The sequence below is a fragment of the Mus caroli genome, unplaced genomic scaffold, assembly GCF_978045245.1.
Source record: "Mus caroli unplaced genomic scaffold, Mus_caroli_1 scaffold_12, whole genome shotgun sequence".
NCBI classification, from domain to species: Eukaryota; Metazoa; Chordata; class Mammalia; order Rodentia; family Muridae; genus Mus; species Mus caroli.
Window position 1 is genome coordinate 99,804,930 of NW_028227267.1, and position 19,850 is coordinate 99,824,779.

Genomic DNA, 19,850 nt, shown 5'->3' on the forward strand with positions numbered 1-19,850 from the left:
TGCATGTGGGTGTCTTCCCCTGCAGTCATCTTGCTGCCTGACATTCCATTTATACATATAGCCAGTTGCATGTTATTTGTTGAGTGAGAAAACAGGTAAAATTTGTGATGTTTTAAGTGTTTGATACTAAAATTGAGAGAATGACAAACCTGGAGTTGAAAATCATTGGCAGGGTGACTGTTGTAACTCCTTTGCCCACAGTGGTGCCGGCTGTCCCAGTGATGGTGGTCCCTTTGGCTTTGAGCTGGACAGTGAGCGCCTTGGCAATGCATCCCAGAAACATGTCCAAGATACCCAGCTTATTCCAGTCTCCTTTCTCAGTTGAGTGAATGATGTCACTGATATCAGCTGGCGGGAGAGACTTCACTCCGATGATACTGGCCAGACGGTTAGGAGTCACTTCAGGCAAAACTCGCCTTAGTAAGGAGGTCACCTGATTAAAAGATTGAAAAACTACATCTAACCACTGTTACTTTACACTTGTCATTTATAATACGCCTTGCTACTATTCTGTAGCTTTCAAATCCATGGAAAGAACAGAAATTAACTTAATAATTTTAATAATTTATACTTCTAATTTTGAGAAGAATATAATTTAAGCAAAAAAGCCAAGCCTTCTGCCTTCGTTCTGGATTAAATGGCATAATTTATCTCTTGGGAAGAAGTCAGTCCATACCCAGAGCACTATTTACTACATTACACTAGTAATTGGAACAAAAGCAATAAAAAAAATGGAGGTAAGTTTTGATTGGAAATAAAACATAGAGTAATAAAAGTTCACGTTTAAGGTCTTCTGACTTTCAAGTTTCAAGTGGTAGGGAAGAAACAAAAGTAAGTGGCACGGTGGTCACCTGTCTCTGCACCCTCGGGGAGGCTGTGTGGAGCAAGGAGAACAGGTCCTGCAACAGAGTCAGCTGCTGAGCCAGGTACTGTCTGCCCACGTTGGAGCCGCTCAGCGCTAGGACCATAGAGAGCAGCTCGAAGCAGTAAGCGTCAGAGGAGGCGTCCTCATCACTGGGCTGGGAATTCGCATTCTCCTTGCTGGATATGGCGTGTTCCCATTCTTCCCGGACTCTCGTGGCTTCCATGCGAATAGCTTGGACGATGTGTGCACACACCTATGTGAAGGAAACAGAGAAGATATAGAACATTATTCATATATCTTCTTTACTATTATTGGAATGAGCAGAAAATGCAAAATACTCAGGTTAATGTCTGACTTAATACTTTTTTGGCAGTATATTCTCCATTATATTATTTTCTTAACTCATGTTAAAAGTAACGGAACAAACTAGGGGAAACTATGACACAAATCTCAATAACTAAATCATCTGATATAAATAGCCAAGTTAATGAAGCAGGAAAATAAAATATAAATTTATGCTGATTTTTTTCTTTAAAAAAGATTTAATAAAAAAGATTTAACATTATGAAAAAATAATACAAGGGTAAAAAAAAAATCAGTATTTTTTAATCTCCCTATTTTTTTTTTTTTTTTTTTTTGGATGGAGTTACCCTATGCTAACCAGGCTAGCATTAAATTCAAGTCTCCTTCCTCTGTCATCTCCATAGCTGAGGTCACAGATGTGTGCTTTTGTGCCCAGTTTCCATCTGTCTTCTGAAGTGCTATTTTTATGTCACCTAGCATTCCTGTATATGAAGAATCTAGACTTACTTCTCTGGATACTTATGTTTAAAAGTATTAACACTGGTATAGTTAACATTATTAACTTAGTTCTTTCCTTCTTGACTGAGAAAATGAGAGTTAAAAGGAGTATAATAAAATGTATGTTATGTTTCTTATACTTGGTTATTTATGACTAAAGTAAAATGCTGTACCCACTCGGGTGTAACAGCTCCCAAGTATAATCCCAGCACTTGGGATCCTAAGAGAGGAGGATTGTGAGGCAGGTCTGGCTACCATAGTGTAGCTCCACCTCCAATCCATCCATCCATCCATCCATCCATCCATCTACCAAAGGTGCTTGGTAGCCATCTACCCACCTACTGAAAACAGAGATAACAAGTGAAGCAACAAAGATAGTGAAGTGAGAGCATTTGTAACATTTGTAATAGGCTTTCCCTCTCCTATTCTGAGACAAGGTTTCACTACATAGGCTGGGCTGGCCTCACGCTCTTCAACCTCTGCTCAATGCTCTGCTTTTTAAGCGCTGCCATCACAGGCAAAGGATGCCATGCCAAACTCTTCAAAGTGATGTAGATATGGCAATGTGGCCTTTCCTTTCTAGGAGGAGACACACAGAGTCTACAGGACCAATGGAGAGGGTGCATTAAAAAGCCTTCCCAGACTTAGAGGACATTTTATAAACTGCAAGTCCCCAGGAAAGCTCAGAGGAAAGACAGTTCTGGGCAGGCAGACACTAACCTGCTTCTGTAGGTTAGTCAGTTTACTCCTGCTGAATATGATGCCAACCATGTGCTCCTTCAGGTCAGCGTCAGACGTCGCCTTCACACAGAAAAGTAACAACAAGCAGACTCTTTAGAACACATGTGTGTATCTGATATTTTACAGTGCCTGGAGAAATAATTAAGCTTATATATATATATATATATATATATACATACATACATACACACACACACACATTTATGTTAAATTGAAGATTATAACTCCAAGACAAGGAAGGATAAAGTTTGAGAAAGCCATTTTAATAAAGCAATTATAAAATGAACACAATTTGAGGGAAAAAAGGGGTCTTTGTCCGTTTATAAACCAGAGAAATGGGAAGAAATGGAAATTAAAGCAAATATATGGAACACAATGATAAAGAAGATGGATTCTATAACTTAAAAGGAGGTAACCCAGGGCTGAAGAGATGGCTTAGTGGTTAAGAGCACTGACTGCTCTGCCAGAGGTCCTGAGTTCAATTCCAAGCAACCACATGGTGGATCAAAAACATCTCGAATGGGATCTGATGCCCTCTTTTGTGTGCCTGAAGGCAGCAATAGCGCACCATATACATAAAATAAATAAAAGGAAAAAAGGGAGGTAACCATAAAACTAAACACTATTTCCTCAGAACCAGTGAGCTCACTCTTTATTACCCAAGAGAGGGAAGACACAAATAGTCACCATAAGAAATAAAAGAGCTTTCACTATACATTTTACAGATACTAAAGACACTGATACTATTGTAGACAATTTATGCCAACAGGTTCCGTAACCAAACAGATTAGTTAATAAACTATCAAGGTTTTCTCAAGAAGAGATGGGTAACTGAAATAGTCCCGTATTTCATAAGGAAAGCAAATTCCTAGGAGGTGGCCCTTTATCATCTGTAGGCTAAATTATGCACAGTTTTGTTCCAGATAGTTATTTTCATTTTAGCTGTGTTTACATCTTTCCTCATTTATTTTTTATTTTTAAACAAAACTATGTTGACATAGCTGCCAAATATCTCTTTGAACTGAGCAATTTCAATTGTTTTTGGTACAATCACAGATATGTACACCTGAGTTAACTGGAGACCATCATTTTTATCCTTAAAGAGATACTGTGCCATGTGCTTATCACCTTCTAATGTTATTGCTATATAATAATAATAATTGTTGTTGTTATTATTGAAAAACAAACTACCTATACACCAAGAACACATTGATTAAAGTTCGTAGCCTTGACTATTCTACTGAGTGACAGTTAGACGATGAACAGAAGAGAAATATGTAAGGATACCCATTCTGAGGTAAATGCTTGGCAGACTAGGGAAGAAGAAAACACGCTTGATCTCATTTATAGAATCTAAAACAAAAACCCCACTAAAACATAAAAACCCTTCCAATAACATCCCTCTTTTTCTCTGGATCCAGAGCAAGGCAAGCTGCCTGCCCTGCAGCTCTGTTCCATGTGACACTGCAGTGCCTCAGCAGCAGGAACTCAAGAGGTTGACTCTTGCCTCTTAGGTGGACTGCTTCAGTTAAAAAAAAAAGAGTAAGGTAACTCTTTTAGACAAGGTCATAAAGCACTAAAGAGTGGTTCCTTCAGTAAAGGTTTACCACACGAGTATGTAATTGCCATGGTGGGTGGGACGTATGAGCTCTATGAGAAGCCATGGGAGAGATAAGACAGGGTTAGATAAAAGAAACCATGGTGCACAGGCACAGATAGATTTCTATGAACTTTAGCAGAAAGAAAGAAAGCTCTTTTCTCTATGGGGAAATTGTAAAGAAGTTTCCCCCTCTTTTCAGTTAGACCACAGAGGGAAAATGCAAAGGAGAAGGCAGAATTTAGTGATGCCAAGGATGCCAACAGCAACCAGCAAGCGCCTCACAGAGCAGCTTTACAGATGAAAACTTCCAGCTAGCTTGGATAGGGAGAGTGAGTTGCTTTTCAGGTAACTCCTTTACCTTCTTTCTAATGCCAGTTAAGAAAAAAAATACCCATGACATACAAACTATGGCCACATATCCACCCAAATGTAAAGAAACACAAGAGTTGCTTGTCTTACCAAAAGTAAGAAAATGAAAATGAGAAACAAAATTTTAGTCTACAAATAAATACATTGTATACTTTTTCCTCTCCTTCAGGTGAGGACAGGAGCGCCTTTTCCTCTTGCTCTGGTGTGGGTTCAGCATCTCCAGAGATGAGCTTTCCAAACACCTGACAAAGGACGTTCACAGGTGAGAAAGAATTAATGACAGCACTGCCCCTGCAAAGCTGGACGACTATCTAATTCTGAAGGGTATTATTAATTATTTATTTTGAAACAGGGTGTAACTCTGTAGTCCACACAGGCCTGAAACTCATGATGTACTCCAGGCTGGCCTGAAGTTTGTGGCAATTCATTTGTTTTAGCCTCTAGAGTGCCAGGACAATAAGCTGAGCCCCCATACTGAGCCTGACTCTGAAGGGTTCCTTCTAATACAGCATCTCTAGCCATCACACTATTACTTCTCTGAAACTGCAAATCAACATTAGATATTGGTAATGGCCTAAAAGAAGTGAACACGGGCCCTATTTGAAACCAGAAAATTGTAGTAAAATATCTGCCATATGCTCAAAACCTAGGTCCGTTTACTCGTGGGTCACTCACTTGAGAGGTGATGAGTCTGAACACTCGGAGAGTCTCAGCCTCACAGCTCCTTTGCTGAGCCACGCTGGCTGAGATCTGGCCAGCGATTTTTGTGCTTTCACCATCTTTCCAACCCAGGACTTTTACTTGTCGAACTCTTAATGTATTTTCTGGGCCCTTTAACTCTATTTTGATGATCTGATTATCCCCTCCTGGGAGTTCACTTGTGACCCAGCCAATGTGCCTGGAATCCAAATCGACCTGGTGGAGCAGAAAAAGGACAGGAACCTGATACAACAGAATCACTTTATCATTGCCCTGGGCTTAGCTAGCATCAGTAACAGAAAGCTCAAATAAACAACTGCACAGCAGACAGTAAAGACTATCAGGTTATTCCCATTATCCTATTTAAGTTCTGTGAGGACAAGTCATTTCTTTACAGGAGACAGAACAAACAAGAAAGTGAGGTTAACTAACACAGGCTGAGAGACTTTCAGGAGGCAATGGGGCTGAGAATGGATATAGGCCTGAGTACCACATGGTTTCACTGTATAAATTCTGTGAGCAAACTATTACAGAGTTTACATGACTCCCCTACACTGGCTCTCAGTAGAGACAATGTAAGTAATGAGGTGTTGCTTTATGCATCCTTACATTAAACACCGCAAAAGGAAATGGTTATTTTCTTTTTCTTTTTTTAAGTGTAAACTTAAAATTTTTATTTCAAGAAATTTATCTTCTTTTTTTCATTTCTTTTTATTAGATATGTTCTTCGTTTACATTTCAAACGCTATCCCCAAGGTCCCCTATGCCCTCTGCCCAGAAATGGTATTTTCACTGTGCTGATATTTCAGATGAGTGTTTCTGTGTCAAGGACTGAATGTCAATACATAGCAAAATGGGTTCTGACACTACTTCGCCAGTGAAATTGAAATTATTCTCATTGTATTTGATAACCAAGAAGGAACCTGCAGCCTTCTAGATGATTTATTTAGACCTTTGTTACTTTAACTATAATGTCAATACTTCCAAAAAGAGAAATTAAGTGTGGAAGTCAAAACAAAACACAATTACTTTTAGAATAATTTTCCTCGATTCTTTAGTACTTAAGTAGTTTTATCTTAACTCTTAAATCAATATCATTGGAGAAAAGAAAAAAATTCAAAGAAACTTCCTGACATTTGCATTACAAAGTAAAGGTAAAAGCAAAGCTCTGATAAGGTTTTAGTTATGGAGGTTCTTGAGTTTATGCATAATCTCTGACCTGTGCCCAGATATGGCTTCTTTTCTACAACTGTTTTGTAAACTGATTTTCAACATAGATATAGCTGCTGAAGTAAGAGCCGTGGTTGTATTTTGTTTGATTTTGTTTAGGCTAAGAATCAATTTTAACGTAAGTGTTGGTACATGAAGTTTCTGGCTGTGAATCAGTGAAGTTCAAGGCACTCAAGTCTTCATAGAACAATGAGAGGTTGCAGACTGTAGGCTCATGGCTGAGGGCATTTAAAGAAATAATGGGGAGATAGCTAGCATTGGGATGGTCATTCTTGGCTACAGACAAGTTTCAACTTACTGTTTTGTGAAAAATGCTTTCTTATACTATCTTGGTAGTATGGCAAACCTGAAATTCAACAGTGAAAGCTGAGAAGGAGAAATGACATTTCAGTCACCTGCTTTATTCTGCACAGATCTTCTACTGCTTTCCCAGTTAAGAAGGTCATTGAGGTAACTTTATTCTATAACAGAAATTCAAAATAGTTATAATATGTTTGTTATTTACATATACAATAATGTCTTATAGCCTTCAGATACCACATTATTGCTTCAATGTGAGTTATCCTCCTCATAGACCCCATACCACTTATCCAATCAACCACGGTGCCTCCAATTCCAGTCATCTCTTAGATTTTAGCCTCTATGTAATTTTTCAGTTTGACTTTCCCAGTTTTAACCCAATTACAAATCTTCAAATTCTGTATTTTCATGTAGAGTCTAAAATTCTGCTCTCCCGACTCCCCGTTTTTGGAGTAGACGAAAGGAAGGTTACTTAACTAACTGATACACACCTGTGTTCGTCATCATTACTGTATGGCTTTGCAAAAGAATATCTTAGTAAGGGGCACCCTATTCTTTCAAAGGGCTCAGCAAACCAGGGAAGGCAATGCTCACACAGGAAATAGATATCCAGCACTACCAGTGCTGTGTCTCAGTACAGGAAGCCAGTTACCCCGGCACTAGGGTTGAGTAGTTTGATGCTAAGCACATCAAAAAAAAAAAAAAAAAAAAAAAAAAAAGGACAAGTATTAATTCTTCTTGAGCTGTTTATTCTGAATTGTAACTCAGAACCACAAATGCTGTGGAGAAGGCTCACTGGTGGGTGGTTGGGAGGAAAACCAATGTATTTGCTCAAGGATGCCTCTTATCTGAAGAGCTTTTGGCTTTTACAATAAATATTGCTATAAAGTATCTCTACTTTATTGAGTATAGAAAGCATTGAATATAGAAATTCAATTTGATTATGATAATCATTGTGAGGAGAATGTCCTGAGTCTAAGATAAGTTCACCGTCAGAAGTGAAACCATGCCAGCAAAGTTTGGACTTTTTCTTCTAAGGTAAACGATTTGTGCGCATTGGAAATCCCGGTTTATAAAAAGGAAACAAGCTGATGATATGCTAGCTTACTCCCCACTGTCTTATCGGCACCAGAGAGGCACTGAACCTATACTGATGCACAAGAGCTGGGGCTGGAAGGATGGCGGGTTATTGTACTTGGCTTGAAGAGGGGACTGATGTGTTTAGCTTTACATCCAGCTTATTTGAGACAAAGCCCTTCTATTTTCCTTTTTTCAGCAAAATCAATATGCAATATGCTCAACAGTGGTTCATGGGAGTCTACTAAAATCATCTGCTAGAAAGCCTCATCCACTCTGAAGCAAAAACTCAATGAAGTATTCTTCCCCAAGACCAAGGACAGAAGCAGTCTGGCAGTCGAAGCTATTTTCCAGCTCAGGTAATAGGATTTTCTGTTCTTTGGTGACTTTTTTTTTTAATTGGGTATTTATTTCATTTATATTTCCAATGCTATCCCAAAAGTCTCCCCCACACTCCCCCACCCACTCCCCTACCCACCCATTCCCACTTCCTGGCCCTGGCGTTCCCCTGTACTGAGGCAAATAAAGTTTGCAAGTCCAATGGGCCTCTCTTCCCACTGATGGCTGACTAGGCCATCTTTTGATACATATGCAGCTAGAGTCAAGAGCTCAGGCGTACTGGTTAGTCCATAATGTTGTTCCACCTATAGGGTTGCGGATCCCTTCAGCTCCTTGGGTACTTTCTCTAGCTCCTCCATTGGGGGCCCTGTGATCTATCCAATAGATAACTGTGAGTATCCACTTCTGTGTTTGCCAGGCCCCGGCATAGTCTCACAAGAGACAGCTATATCTGGGTCCTTTCAGCAAAATCTTGTTAGTGTATGCAATGGTGTCAGCATTTGGAGGCTAATTATGGGATGGATCCCCAGGTATGGCAGTCTCTAGATGGTCCATCCTTTCGTCTCAGCTCCAAACTTTGTCTCTGTAACTCCTTCTATGGGTGCTTTGTTCCCAATTCTAAGAAGGGGCAAAGTGTCCACACTTTGGTCTTCGTTCTTCTTGAGTTTCATGCATTTAGCAAATTGTATCTTCTATCTTGGGTATCCTAAGTTTCTGGGCTTTGGTGACTTTTATGTAAGAATGTTTGAATTCAGACACGATTAGAGAGATTAGGGCTGGGGAAACTGTAAGTCATGGATATTTGCATGAGCTCAGGGACTGTCGGCCTCGAACCCTAAGGACTGAGCATGTGAAGCAGAAGCCAGAAACTAAGTACACCGTGGCCAAAGTAATACAGACAAAAGACAACAAAATACCCGAAAAGCCCCGTGGGGGAAATAGTAATTTTTATCCAGGAGTTATAATCCAAAGAGAAACCTCTGCTGAGTCTCAATTGTGGGGACACATTTTAAAGGAAATTCCAGGCCAAGAGAATTGCTTAAGCATAGAAATAGAAAATACTAGTGTAGATTTTAATCTTGTTCAGCTGTAGCCAAGGTATATTTGTGATCACACCATGTTTTAGGATTTATAGCCCACAGTGTTTCCAATCATATAAATCTGTTCTTAGATTTAGGATTTGAGGATTATAAAACTGTCTGGTTAGAGAATTCCCCCAAGACTAAAACTTTTAGTTTAAAAGAATTAATAAGCCAGAAACTAAGTTCCCTTCTTACCCCCAGATCCCGGGAGTTGTCCACATGAACAGATACATAACGGGCATTAATTCCCTTCACACAGTTGATAGTGATGTTTTTAGTTTTGTTTTTATCTTCATCTCCAGATTCCCAAAAGGTTTCTGTGGAGCCATCTGTCAAACTGCCAATCATGGCAGGTCGACTTGATGTTTTTATGTCAACGATGCTAGTCAAATCCTTTAGGCACATAACTATGCATAATTCCTAACAGAAAGACATGTAAACAGTCATAGCATTAAAAATGGAATCTTTTGTGATAAAAAAACAAGCATTCAATAATAAACAATGTAATCAAACTGTATGACTCACTTATAGCTTGTCTTTTACCACACTTACCAACACTAGCTACTATAACAGACACATAGGGAAGCCACTGACCTGGCTCATAGCTTCAAAGCCAGACTGGACGCTGATACTGAAGCTCTCCTCACTGTCTCCATCATCTGACTTCGACAAGATGTTGTTGATGTGATGGAAGACATTGCTCTGATGGAGGAACTGGTGATCGGACTGCTTGAACTTGAGGCTCCAGCATCTGCAAGTATAAACAATATACAAAGTAATTATTTACTAGGACTACCTATGAATACTCAGAGAAGCTATAATACTTTGCAGTGTATATATCAGGAGAAATTTACTTTTGTAAAAAAACTAAACATTGAAAAATTTCAGAGGATGGAATCATGTATATATTTTTATTTGTTTTGAGAAATAAAGGTATTTTGATAAGGTAAATTCTAAAGAAAATCTACATAATAAAAATATATATTTACAAAAGGAGCTATGGAGGTTAGAGCCATACAGCAAAGACGAATCTGTTTTAAGGATAAGCATTATAGCAACTGTAATAGCTTTCCAAATTTCTGTGTGTTAATTCCATAAGGATTTTTGGGGATACAACATTTCTTGCCCTTTAAAAATCTTATGAGGATTACAAAAACTATCTGTTTTCTATCGGCCTTATCATTAGGGACATTGGAAACCTAATCTTTCTCATCAGCTTGTTATATACACCATGGAGGGTTTATTTATGTCTACAGCCCACTGAATCAGTCTAAAAATACAGTTCGTAATGTAATGTAATGCCAATTCTCAACACATTTCAAATTAAGATGATGTGATATTACTTAAGGCAGTTTTAAAATTGGATGCATAGAACTAGAATCTAGAATCTGCTTTAAAGTCCCTCCCAACTTTGTTTTGGTTTCTGAGATTTAATTTCATTCTCTACACTGGTCACAGTGAAATAGGAGCAGGAAAGGTGAACAGGATGGATTCAGCCACCCTTTAGGGACTAAGAAGGGCAAACAGATACTAGCCAGAAAGAAAAAGGTTATCGTTTAGGAAGGAGAGGGCAGTCACTACTTCCACAATTTAGGGACTCTTTGCACCTTGCCATTTAAGCAATTTTTTTCAAGTATTCAGTACTTTGAATATTCCATAAAATCTTTTTTTTTCCTATTAGAATACTTTGGTGAAAAATTACCTTAAGGCCATTTGTTGCAATGAGCTGCCACTAGGGAGGGACATCATAAGGTCAGAGATGGTCTGAAGTAACCGGTGAAACGTATGTGGCAGAGGGTGAGCAGCCTCACCTGCAATCACTATATCAGACAGTGGATGCTCACACACTCTTGTATCCTTCTCCTAAGATGAAAATTGAAAATGAGGTTTTCAGTTGGAAGAAATATTTAAAAAAACAATTTTATATAAGTTGTATGTACAGTGTGTAAAATTTCTAATGTACTTGTATCTTTTCTAGAGAAAACTGATAAGGTAAATAAGTAAAATGAGCAAACAAATGAATATCACATATTCTCATCAATTCTAGGATACTTACATATCATTAGAAGACTGAATACAGATGTTGATATCTGTATCTGTGTGCATAGAAATTTATATTCAAACGTAAATATATTTTATGTATATGTTTATATATTATAAATAATGTATGTTTAGAAGTTGTCTTACTCCTAGTTCACAGAAATTTTTATGTACACTAGACAATACTACAAATACAGTTTACAACATAATCATAACTTATTACGCATGTACACAAAACTCATTAATCTGGCCAATGGTATCCCACAAATGGAAACTGCAGTTTTCTCATTAGTCTACCTCAGAACAATCATTTTGTCTGTTTGCTTTAAAAAGCTCGGCAATGAATCACATATTCACATAATAGGAAAGCTCGTAGAAATGTAATAACTAAATAATTTTTAATGTGAATTTGCATAGGTTTTGCCAAGTTTTTCTCCAAGATTCGATTACTACACAGCAAATATGAATTTCTTTGTTTTTCCATTCTATTGCTAATAGGTGCTTATCAATGTTCTGAATTATGTCAGTGAGCTCAGTAACACACAGCTCTGCTATTGCTTCTCTCTTTGTACGTCTACTGCACGAAGAACGTCAGACAGTTCTAGTTTACATTATGTGTTGCTAAACCAGACTACGCTTTAGCTTTACTCTCTATCTAGACTACGTCAAGGCTTGGCAACCACATGGTCAGACTGGTTATTTCCGACTTCGCTTTACATTTGAGCACTACACCCCCTGATAAGGTGCATGCCCTGTTTTTCTGGGCATCACATTCATCCCATTTGTTCCTAGGCTAGAAAGGAGAGCTTTCTTGCTCTAGATTCACTATATACTAGTGATGCTGATTGTAATATTGCAAAGTGTCTTCTGCTCGCTTGCTTTGTGACAGTGGCATTCAGTGAGAAACCAGATGTGTCAGCATCTTTGCCAGACAGAAAACTTTTACTAAGTATGGCTAACATTTTGCCCATATTATCACTGTATTGTTGGCTTTTCAAGTCAAATTGCCTGTCAATTATTTCATGTGAAACATTACATACTACACCACTTGGGTTCTATAAATATATGAAATTATGGTCATATAGACATGCACATCTAGAGAGCACTCCTTGGACTCTGGTTGTCCTGAGTGATCACAGTGAGACAGGAGGGGAAGTGGAGTGGGCTGCACTGGGGGCAGCTGGAGGGAAGCAGTGGTGAATGGGTATGACTGGTATATATTATATGAATTTACAAAACTTCCAAAGAATAAAGTATATAATTACACAGGGAAACATGGAATGAGAAGGAATGAAAACCCACTTGCTCTGCATTTTCTTTATTGGATTTATTATCTTCATCCTCATCTTCTTCTGCTTCTATGGGAGAAGGAGTCAGTGCAGCCACAAAGTGCCAGAGAATGTCATGCAGAGATGTTGTTTGGATGACATTACAGAGAAGCCAGTTGAATGCCTGAGTGAACAGAGGCACAATAAAAGGAAAAATGTGAATTAAAATACAAAGGGATTTTTTTTTTTGTTGTTGTTGTTTTAAAATTATTATTTAAAGATAGACATGCTAGAAAATGTGGCCCTTGTTTCACTGAATATCAAAAGTCAATCTGGTGTTAAAAAAAAAAGGATCAACAAGAATATACTGTTTACAAAATACAATGAAAATTCTTTTACTATCAATTTATTCTATTCTAGGCATTTTTTCTAACCAGCATTTAAAACTAATATAGAATATTTTCCAAGTTCTACACAAACAGCCATTTACTTAACTATATCATTTCCAACAATGAATGTAGCAAATTATTTACCACATTCTTATTAAAAGTACATTTTTACTAGAAGAAACATTTACTATCTATAGGTCTAGGAAATACTTCATCCCTATTCCAGGAAATGGAAGCCTAGATAAACTACTCTTGGTAAATTTCTGACTCCAAAGCCCTAATCACCTTCTTTGCATGATGTCATTTTATTCTACTGAAATGTCCTGAATACGAAAATGTTTAAAAGATAACCTCATTTTCAAGTAATAAAGTTGTATAAAAATAAATATTTGGCATACTTAAATGTACAATTCCAAATTAATTTGTTCATAAACTTTAAATTTTTATTTTGATGTAAACACTTTTTTCCCCAGTAGGCACATGGCTTTAATTTGTGTGTAATTTGTTTGGTAAAAAAAGTGTCATCATTAAATAGAATTACTATGTATTTGTGTAGTGTGGGGATAATAATTTTATCAAAGTATTCATACCTCCATCGCAAACACACGGCAAGCAGACTTCCTTAAGGCCTGCTTCATTGCTATTTCAAGCCCTTCTAAATCATGATGTTGTATAACAAAAGCTAAAACTGGCCACTGGAAGTTCCGTTCTCCTTTGGAAAGAGAGCTGTGGGCTGAGATGAGCCGGGAAAGCTCTGGTGATGGATGTCGCAAGAGCGAAGACCCAACTTCTAAAAGGAAAAAAAAAATCAGTTATCACCACAGATAGTATACAACGAGCATCTTAAATACTGAAAATACCTGGCTTGTTCACTTTAGCGTCCTTTGCTTGTGCACATGACACGAAGCATAACGATTTCCATTGGTGGTAAGGAAGCAACCACACTCTGTAGCTGTTTTACTTTCTTACAGCTGCACAGAGCAGTGGGACTGGCAGGTTTAGAAGGAAAACTGAATCTCAAGTTCATACTTCCTGCAGCATTGTAAAAGCTAAGCAGCTTGTATTCTTCCTGAAATCTACACCTCATATCTATAACTTCCGAAAAGGCTGAGTAAAAGTATGTTATGTTTATGTGTAAAGTACGTAAAAAGATGGTTAGTTATAATTGTCAATAGGCACAATCCCTGGGAAGGGAGTCTCAATGAGGATTGGTCTAGGTTAGGTTGATATAAGGGCATTCCTGTGAGGGAGTTTCTTAATTGGCTTAATTAATGAAACCAGCAATGAACTAAATGGAGAGAGAGCACTGAGCACTAGCATGTGTGGATCAGTAAACTGTTCCTGAAGGCAGAAGTGATGCGACTCGCCTAATTAGCTGTGGGCTAAACAAACCCTTCTCCATTAAGTTGCTTTTGCCAAGGTATGTTATCATAGCAATGGGAAATAAAACAAAGGCACTATCTCAGTACAAACTCTAAAAGATTTATTGAATAAACCTACAAATTATCTACTGGGCTCAACAATTTTTTTTCTGGTGATCTTCAATATTAACATAACAATATGGTGACATGCTCCTTCAATCCATGAACCTGAGAGGCTGAGACAAGAGAGTTGCAAGTTTGGGTCAAGCCTGGGGTAACATAGTGAGTGTCTAAAACTTAGGGAAAAAATGCTCATGAATTGCAATTGGTTCAGATTACATAGAAAAACAAAACAGTAGAAGTTATTCATATCTCTGGAGTTTTCTATCCCTTCAGAACCATGGTGACTGTAGGAGTTAGAAGCTTCTACGGAGGGTGAGGAATAACTGCGTGCTTAGGCACACTGGGCCTGCTGGTTCATGACACTCAGTGGATGATAGTGATAGCAGTATGTGGGGTTACATACTTACCAAGATTTTATAAGTCAATTCTGATCTACATACCTATCTCATTGAGATATAAAGAGTAGTGGGTGTTTTTATGACTGGGTGAGATAAAAGTAACAGTCTATCCCAAATTAAAACCAATACACCAATACAGTGCTTTCACTTCAAGTATTACATCTTTAAAAATATCTGCAAAAGAAAAACAATTTTTTTCCTCCCTCCCTCCCTCCCTCCCTCCTTTCTATCTTTCTTTGTATGTTTGTTTGGCAGTTTGATCATTCAACCTGCCATTATACCTACCAGTGTCTCCACTGTTCACTCTTCTTCTAGGGATGGCTTTAACTCGTGCAGGTAAAATGGAATGTTGTTTATCATACTCAGAAGCAACAACTGAGTATGACCTTTGGAAGACAGTTCTCTTAGCCAGGTCAGTGTCAGTTATGGGGCTAGTTTCCAAACTGCAGATATGGGAAGAACAGAGGTAAACACTTGTGAGAACCAAGTGTGTCAAGTGCAGTGACACTGCTTCTGTCCTAGTGAGTCAGATGTCTCATTCCATGTGGGCTCCACAAGCATGAATACATACATTCAGGCAAACACTCATACACATAAAGTGAACATAAAATCTCAAAAAACCCTTCCCAACAATGTGACGTTCTGAATGACCTCTGAACTATATCTTAAACTTACACTTTTCTTAAATTGTTTGTATTTCAAATGAAAAGGAAGAAAAGGTACCAAATGTCCTGACATTTCTTTTTAAAGATTATTTCACATGTATGAATATTTTGTCTGCATATATGTGCATTATATGTGTGTTCTGTGCCTACAGAGGCCAGAAGAGGGTGAGAGAGATTGACTAGAATCGGGGCTATAGGTGGCTGTGAGCTACATTGTAGGTATTGGGAACTAGATCTGGGTTCTCTAGAAAAACAGCCAGTGCTCTTAACAATTAACCTCTCCAACTTCATAACTTAAAATTCAAAGTTTGAAGATATTCAGAGGGTGAAAATACAAGAAGGAAAAATTGTAAATATAGCAAATAGAGAGAAATGTCCATTATATAAGGAAAATTGATAAATAAAATGATGCTTTATTCATTATTGATACTTGAATATGGATAAGTGAGGTATTCCAGAGGAAGTGCTGTCAAAAGAGTTCATGGCTATATCAAAGAGCAATTAAAAGGTGGGAGCGCGATAGTTATCTGTGGTATAAGAAATAAGTTTTTAGAATTCAGTTAGAAAATATATTGACTTAGGGAAGTGGGTTCTCTTCCAGAGTCTATGACCTCTCCAGTCACAAGCAGTTGGCTAGGTTTCCAATACCAGCATGAACTCCCCAGTACTGAGCAGCTGCAGGTAACTACAAAGGAGACAAGGAGCTCTATGCACTCACTGGCCACCGGGGGAGGGAGACACAGTCCTTTCAAGGTTTGAGCCCACTGAAAGAAAATCCAATTCTTAACAGTCAACCATATATATATATAAATATATATATATATATTTATATATATACACACACACACACATACATACATACACACACGCACACACACATACACACATACACAATATACAAACAATAAACATGGGGTGATGAATTTGTGAGAAAGTAGAAGTAGGGGGCAGTGGAGGGACTGGAGGGGAACCCCTGACCCACTGTAATATTGGAAACTCTTCCTTTATTCACAACAACTACCTTTGTATAAATTTCTAATTAATTCCTTAGTTTTATAAAGTGCTGGTCTTTCATTTTAGCATCACAATGTATCATTTTAATCATCTTTTTTTTTTTTTTTACTATAAATTACTTGGAGAAATTTTCTCCATTTCCATTAGTTGAATTTTCCTCAATTGGTCTTCTTATTATTACTATTATTATTAGTTACTATTATCATATGATAAACCAGTTTAGTTTCCGAGCTTGATCTGATAATGTATTGTGGATTTTCTTGGACTTCTCTTCCCAATCATACTCGATACACAGTATTCCTTCTAGAGATAACACAAGGCTTTGCTTTCTATCTAAGGCAGAGGCTGCTGTGTGGAAGAATTCCATGGGACCTTGGCAGCCAGCAGCTGTGAGCGCAGAGCTGGCAGATGCTGGGCTGGGCTGCTGGGCTGGGCGTAGGGTTGGTTAGATACAGTGTTGCTCCCGTCTGAGCTTTGCACCTCCTCACCCACTGTTCCACAAGCCGGAAGCTCATTCAGCTTCTTAGCAGGCTCTGGGTTCTCATGGCTAGCATGGAAATTTATAATGTCTTGTTTCATTTACAACTGATGATGACATTTACTTTTTTAAAGAAAAATTAAAAAGTATGTGGTATGGAATATTCTCTTATACTGCTTTACCTCTTACTATCTCCAACTAGAAGTTTGTTCTACATGATCTTAACCCTGGAACATGGAAACCCCTCCACTGAATCTCATTGACCAGAGTTGTCTACACAATGGTTCCCAACTCTTTTTCACAGGTAGCTTTTTTTCTTCAGAGATACCTGAATTCCTTTAAAGATATTAAACATACATTGTTCTCTTTGGAGACAATGTCAAGAGCAGCTCCAAAAACACCCGAGAAAAAGTCGCACAGAAGATGGGAAAAATCACAAGTATTTTTCATGGAAAAAAATCCCTAACTTGGATGTTAGCCCTATTATAATTAATAATGTATCTATTATTTTAGTTTATTATCATGGCTATGTCCTACAGAACACTAACATATCTTAGGTAAGTATACGATCTCTCTTCAGCAAAGGCCTTCCTTTCCAGTGGCACTATGCTCAGTCGCTTGTGCCTAGAGTTTTGATGCAGTCTAAGTTTACTTTTGCACTTCCCAGTTAAGTCACACTCAGAATATCTTCTTTATCCATCTTTCTCATGACTGCCGCAGTGCACTCTGATCCACATACCCAGCTGTCATCTATTACCAGGTTTAGCAGCTTCTTGTTTTTTTGTTTTGTTTTGTTTTTTGTTTTGTTTTTCGAGACAGGGTTTCTCTGTGTAGCCCTGGCTGTCCTGGAACTCACTCTGTAGACCAGGCTGACCTTGAACTCAGAAATCCGCCTGCCTCTGCCTCCCGAGTGCTGGGATTAAAGGTGTGCGCCACCACGCCTGGCTGGTTTAGCAGCTTCTTAAATAGCACTGTGCAGTGCCAACATTTTGTCATGCTTTTCCTCTCAAAGTCTGTGATACTAGTTTCTCTGTACACTGTGTTTACCTACAACATTCACTTTGTAAGAAGTTCTCTGTCTGATATCAACAATGGCTAAACCGGGCGTGGTGGTGCACGCCTTTAATCCCAGCACTCGGGAGGCAGAGGCAGGCGGATTTCTGAGTTCGAGGCCAGCCTGGTCTACAGAATGAGTTCCAGGACAGCCAGCCAGGGCCATACAGAGAAACCCTGTCTCGAAAAACCAAAAAAAAAAAAAAAAAAAAAACAAACAAAAAAACAAAAAACCCACCCCCCCACAAAACAACAATAACAACAAACAAACAAAAAAACCAATAGCTAAGTAAGAAGATGCTGTAGACAACAATCTAAGAAGCTACAGTTCATGATCAATGATGCTCTGTGCCATTTTTATTGTGGGTCTAAGTGATGCCTTAAAGTCAACCTTCCCTACTCTGATGAAATGAATCACTCAAAGTTATAGGCCTCAGTGTAATCTTTTATTTAACTGCTAGTTCATCTTTTCTCTCCCAGTGTTGTGCTGCCCATCAAGAACTCTTGTACATAGAGTCTCACACCTCTCCAACAGCTAGCACAGCCGACTCAGTGACCCTCCTGAGACAGAAAGCTGTATTAAAGAACTACAAGAACTACAAGTTCAGCCTTTCTTCCAACAAACACTCGTCACTCCAAGACAGAACTTGTACCTTGGTGGCATAGACTTCATATTGCTCTCTGGCTCTTCAAATACATTGGGACTTGCATCAGGAGTTACTGATATGTACGGGGCAGGGACAGATGTTGAACGCAGATATCTCATTTCGTCCTGGAATAGGTTGTCATCTTGATAGCCCACAAAATTTTCATGGTGGTGCCTGCATTAAATTAAACCCAACAACTTAAGAGTACTTTGGCAGTATAGATCCTCTTCATTTTAAATCTCCTTTGAAAAAGGCAAAGCAGTACATGAGAATATTCAAATAAAAGTATTAAAATAATGGCAGAAGCAGACCGGAAGAGATAAAAGTCTGATATGATTTTTTAGGTACCACTAACCGAAATCGAATGCATTTTCTTTTGTTTCAAGAATATCTCCATCTTCCAGTACTTGGTGAATGGTCCCACTGACTATGTGGGTGCTAAGGTGAGAATGTCTGTGCTGGACAAGGCCTATACCTCACTCAGCACTAGTCATTCAGGCCTATGATACCAACCACCCCTCCTTTTACACCGTTCTCTCTTCTCATTTTTCTATCATCACTGTCACAGTGAAGACGTATCATTTTTTGATGGATTGTTGAACTAGGTGTCACTTTTTTGGGTTGCATTGTATATTACATTTGAAAAACTTGGAAAGGATAAATGTAAATCATTCCTTTGGTTAGGGTGTATCCTTTCTACAGAGAGCTAAGAATTGAAGTTCCTTAATTATGTTATGCTGGCAAATTTTTCCTTCCATGTTTTATAATTTGACTTCTATTTTAGTGCTACATGTCTATTTAGTGTGTGTGTGTGTGGTTACTAGTGCATGCCAAGGAACATGAGGGCAGGTCAGAAGACAACTAGCGAAAGCTGCTGTACTCCTTCGACCCTGTGGGCCCAGGAGATCAGACTCCACTCCAGTTAGGTTTGGTGGTAAGCAATTTCATCCACTGAGCCATCTCACCAGATTCACTCTTTTTCAAACTTGAAGACCACATTGTTAACCTAAATACACATAGTAGGTCTAATTGAAACTCAAGATATGTTTATATTTAGCATGCCTTATGCTTTCCTCCTGGTCTTGAATGTTTCACATTTTCCTTTTCTTTCCATCTTCTTATTTTAACAAGTACAAACATTATTAAAAGCCTCATAACTTTGCCATAAAAAAGGGGCACTTTTGAGTGGAAGGACCTTCAATAATCATGCAAGAGGCAACGGCAGACCACTGGGAAGTGTTTCATTACTTGCTGAGGAAGACTCAAGCCCTCTCACACTTCCCTGTGAGTAAAGCTAGCATGACACTGTGA

General features: G+C 38.4%; 1 protein-coding gene across 13 annotated transcripts in view; it reads right to left on the bottom strand.

Moving 5' to 3' along the window:
- The window catches only part of Mycbp2 (MYC binding protein 2), a 233,148-nt gene that overhangs the window by 21,215 nt on the left and 192,083 nt on the right, over window positions 1-19,850 (bottom strand). For 9 of the 13 annotated variants that reach the window (XM_085828830.1, XM_085828825.1, XM_085828827.1 and 6 more), the window contains 13 exons: window positions 18,546-18,713; window positions 14,968-15,125; window positions 13,391-13,590; window positions 12,446-12,595; window positions 10,806-10,966; window positions 9,698-9,854; window positions 9,299-9,523; window positions 6,701-6,766; window positions 5,052-5,291; window positions 4,520-4,618; window positions 2,387-2,467; window positions 852-1,118; window positions 150-433 (listed from right to left, as the gene is read on the bottom strand). In XM_085828830.1, coding sequence (XP_085684956.1) covers window positions 150-433; window positions 852-1,118; window positions 2,387-2,467; window positions 4,520-4,618; window positions 5,052-5,291; window positions 6,701-6,766; window positions 9,299-9,523; window positions 9,698-9,854; window positions 10,806-10,966; window positions 12,446-12,595; window positions 13,391-13,590; window positions 14,968-15,125; window positions 18,546-18,713 — 2,256 coding nt within the window. The remainder of the gene's footprint in view (window positions 1-149; window positions 434-851; window positions 1,119-2,386; window positions 2,468-4,519; window positions 4,619-5,051; window positions 5,292-6,700; window positions 6,767-9,298; window positions 9,524-9,697; window positions 9,855-10,805; window positions 10,967-12,445; window positions 12,596-13,390; window positions 13,591-14,967; window positions 15,126-18,545; window positions 18,714-19,850) is intronic. The other 4 variants (XM_085828828.1, XM_085828824.1, XM_029468874.2 and 1 more) reach the window with 3 other exon arrangements.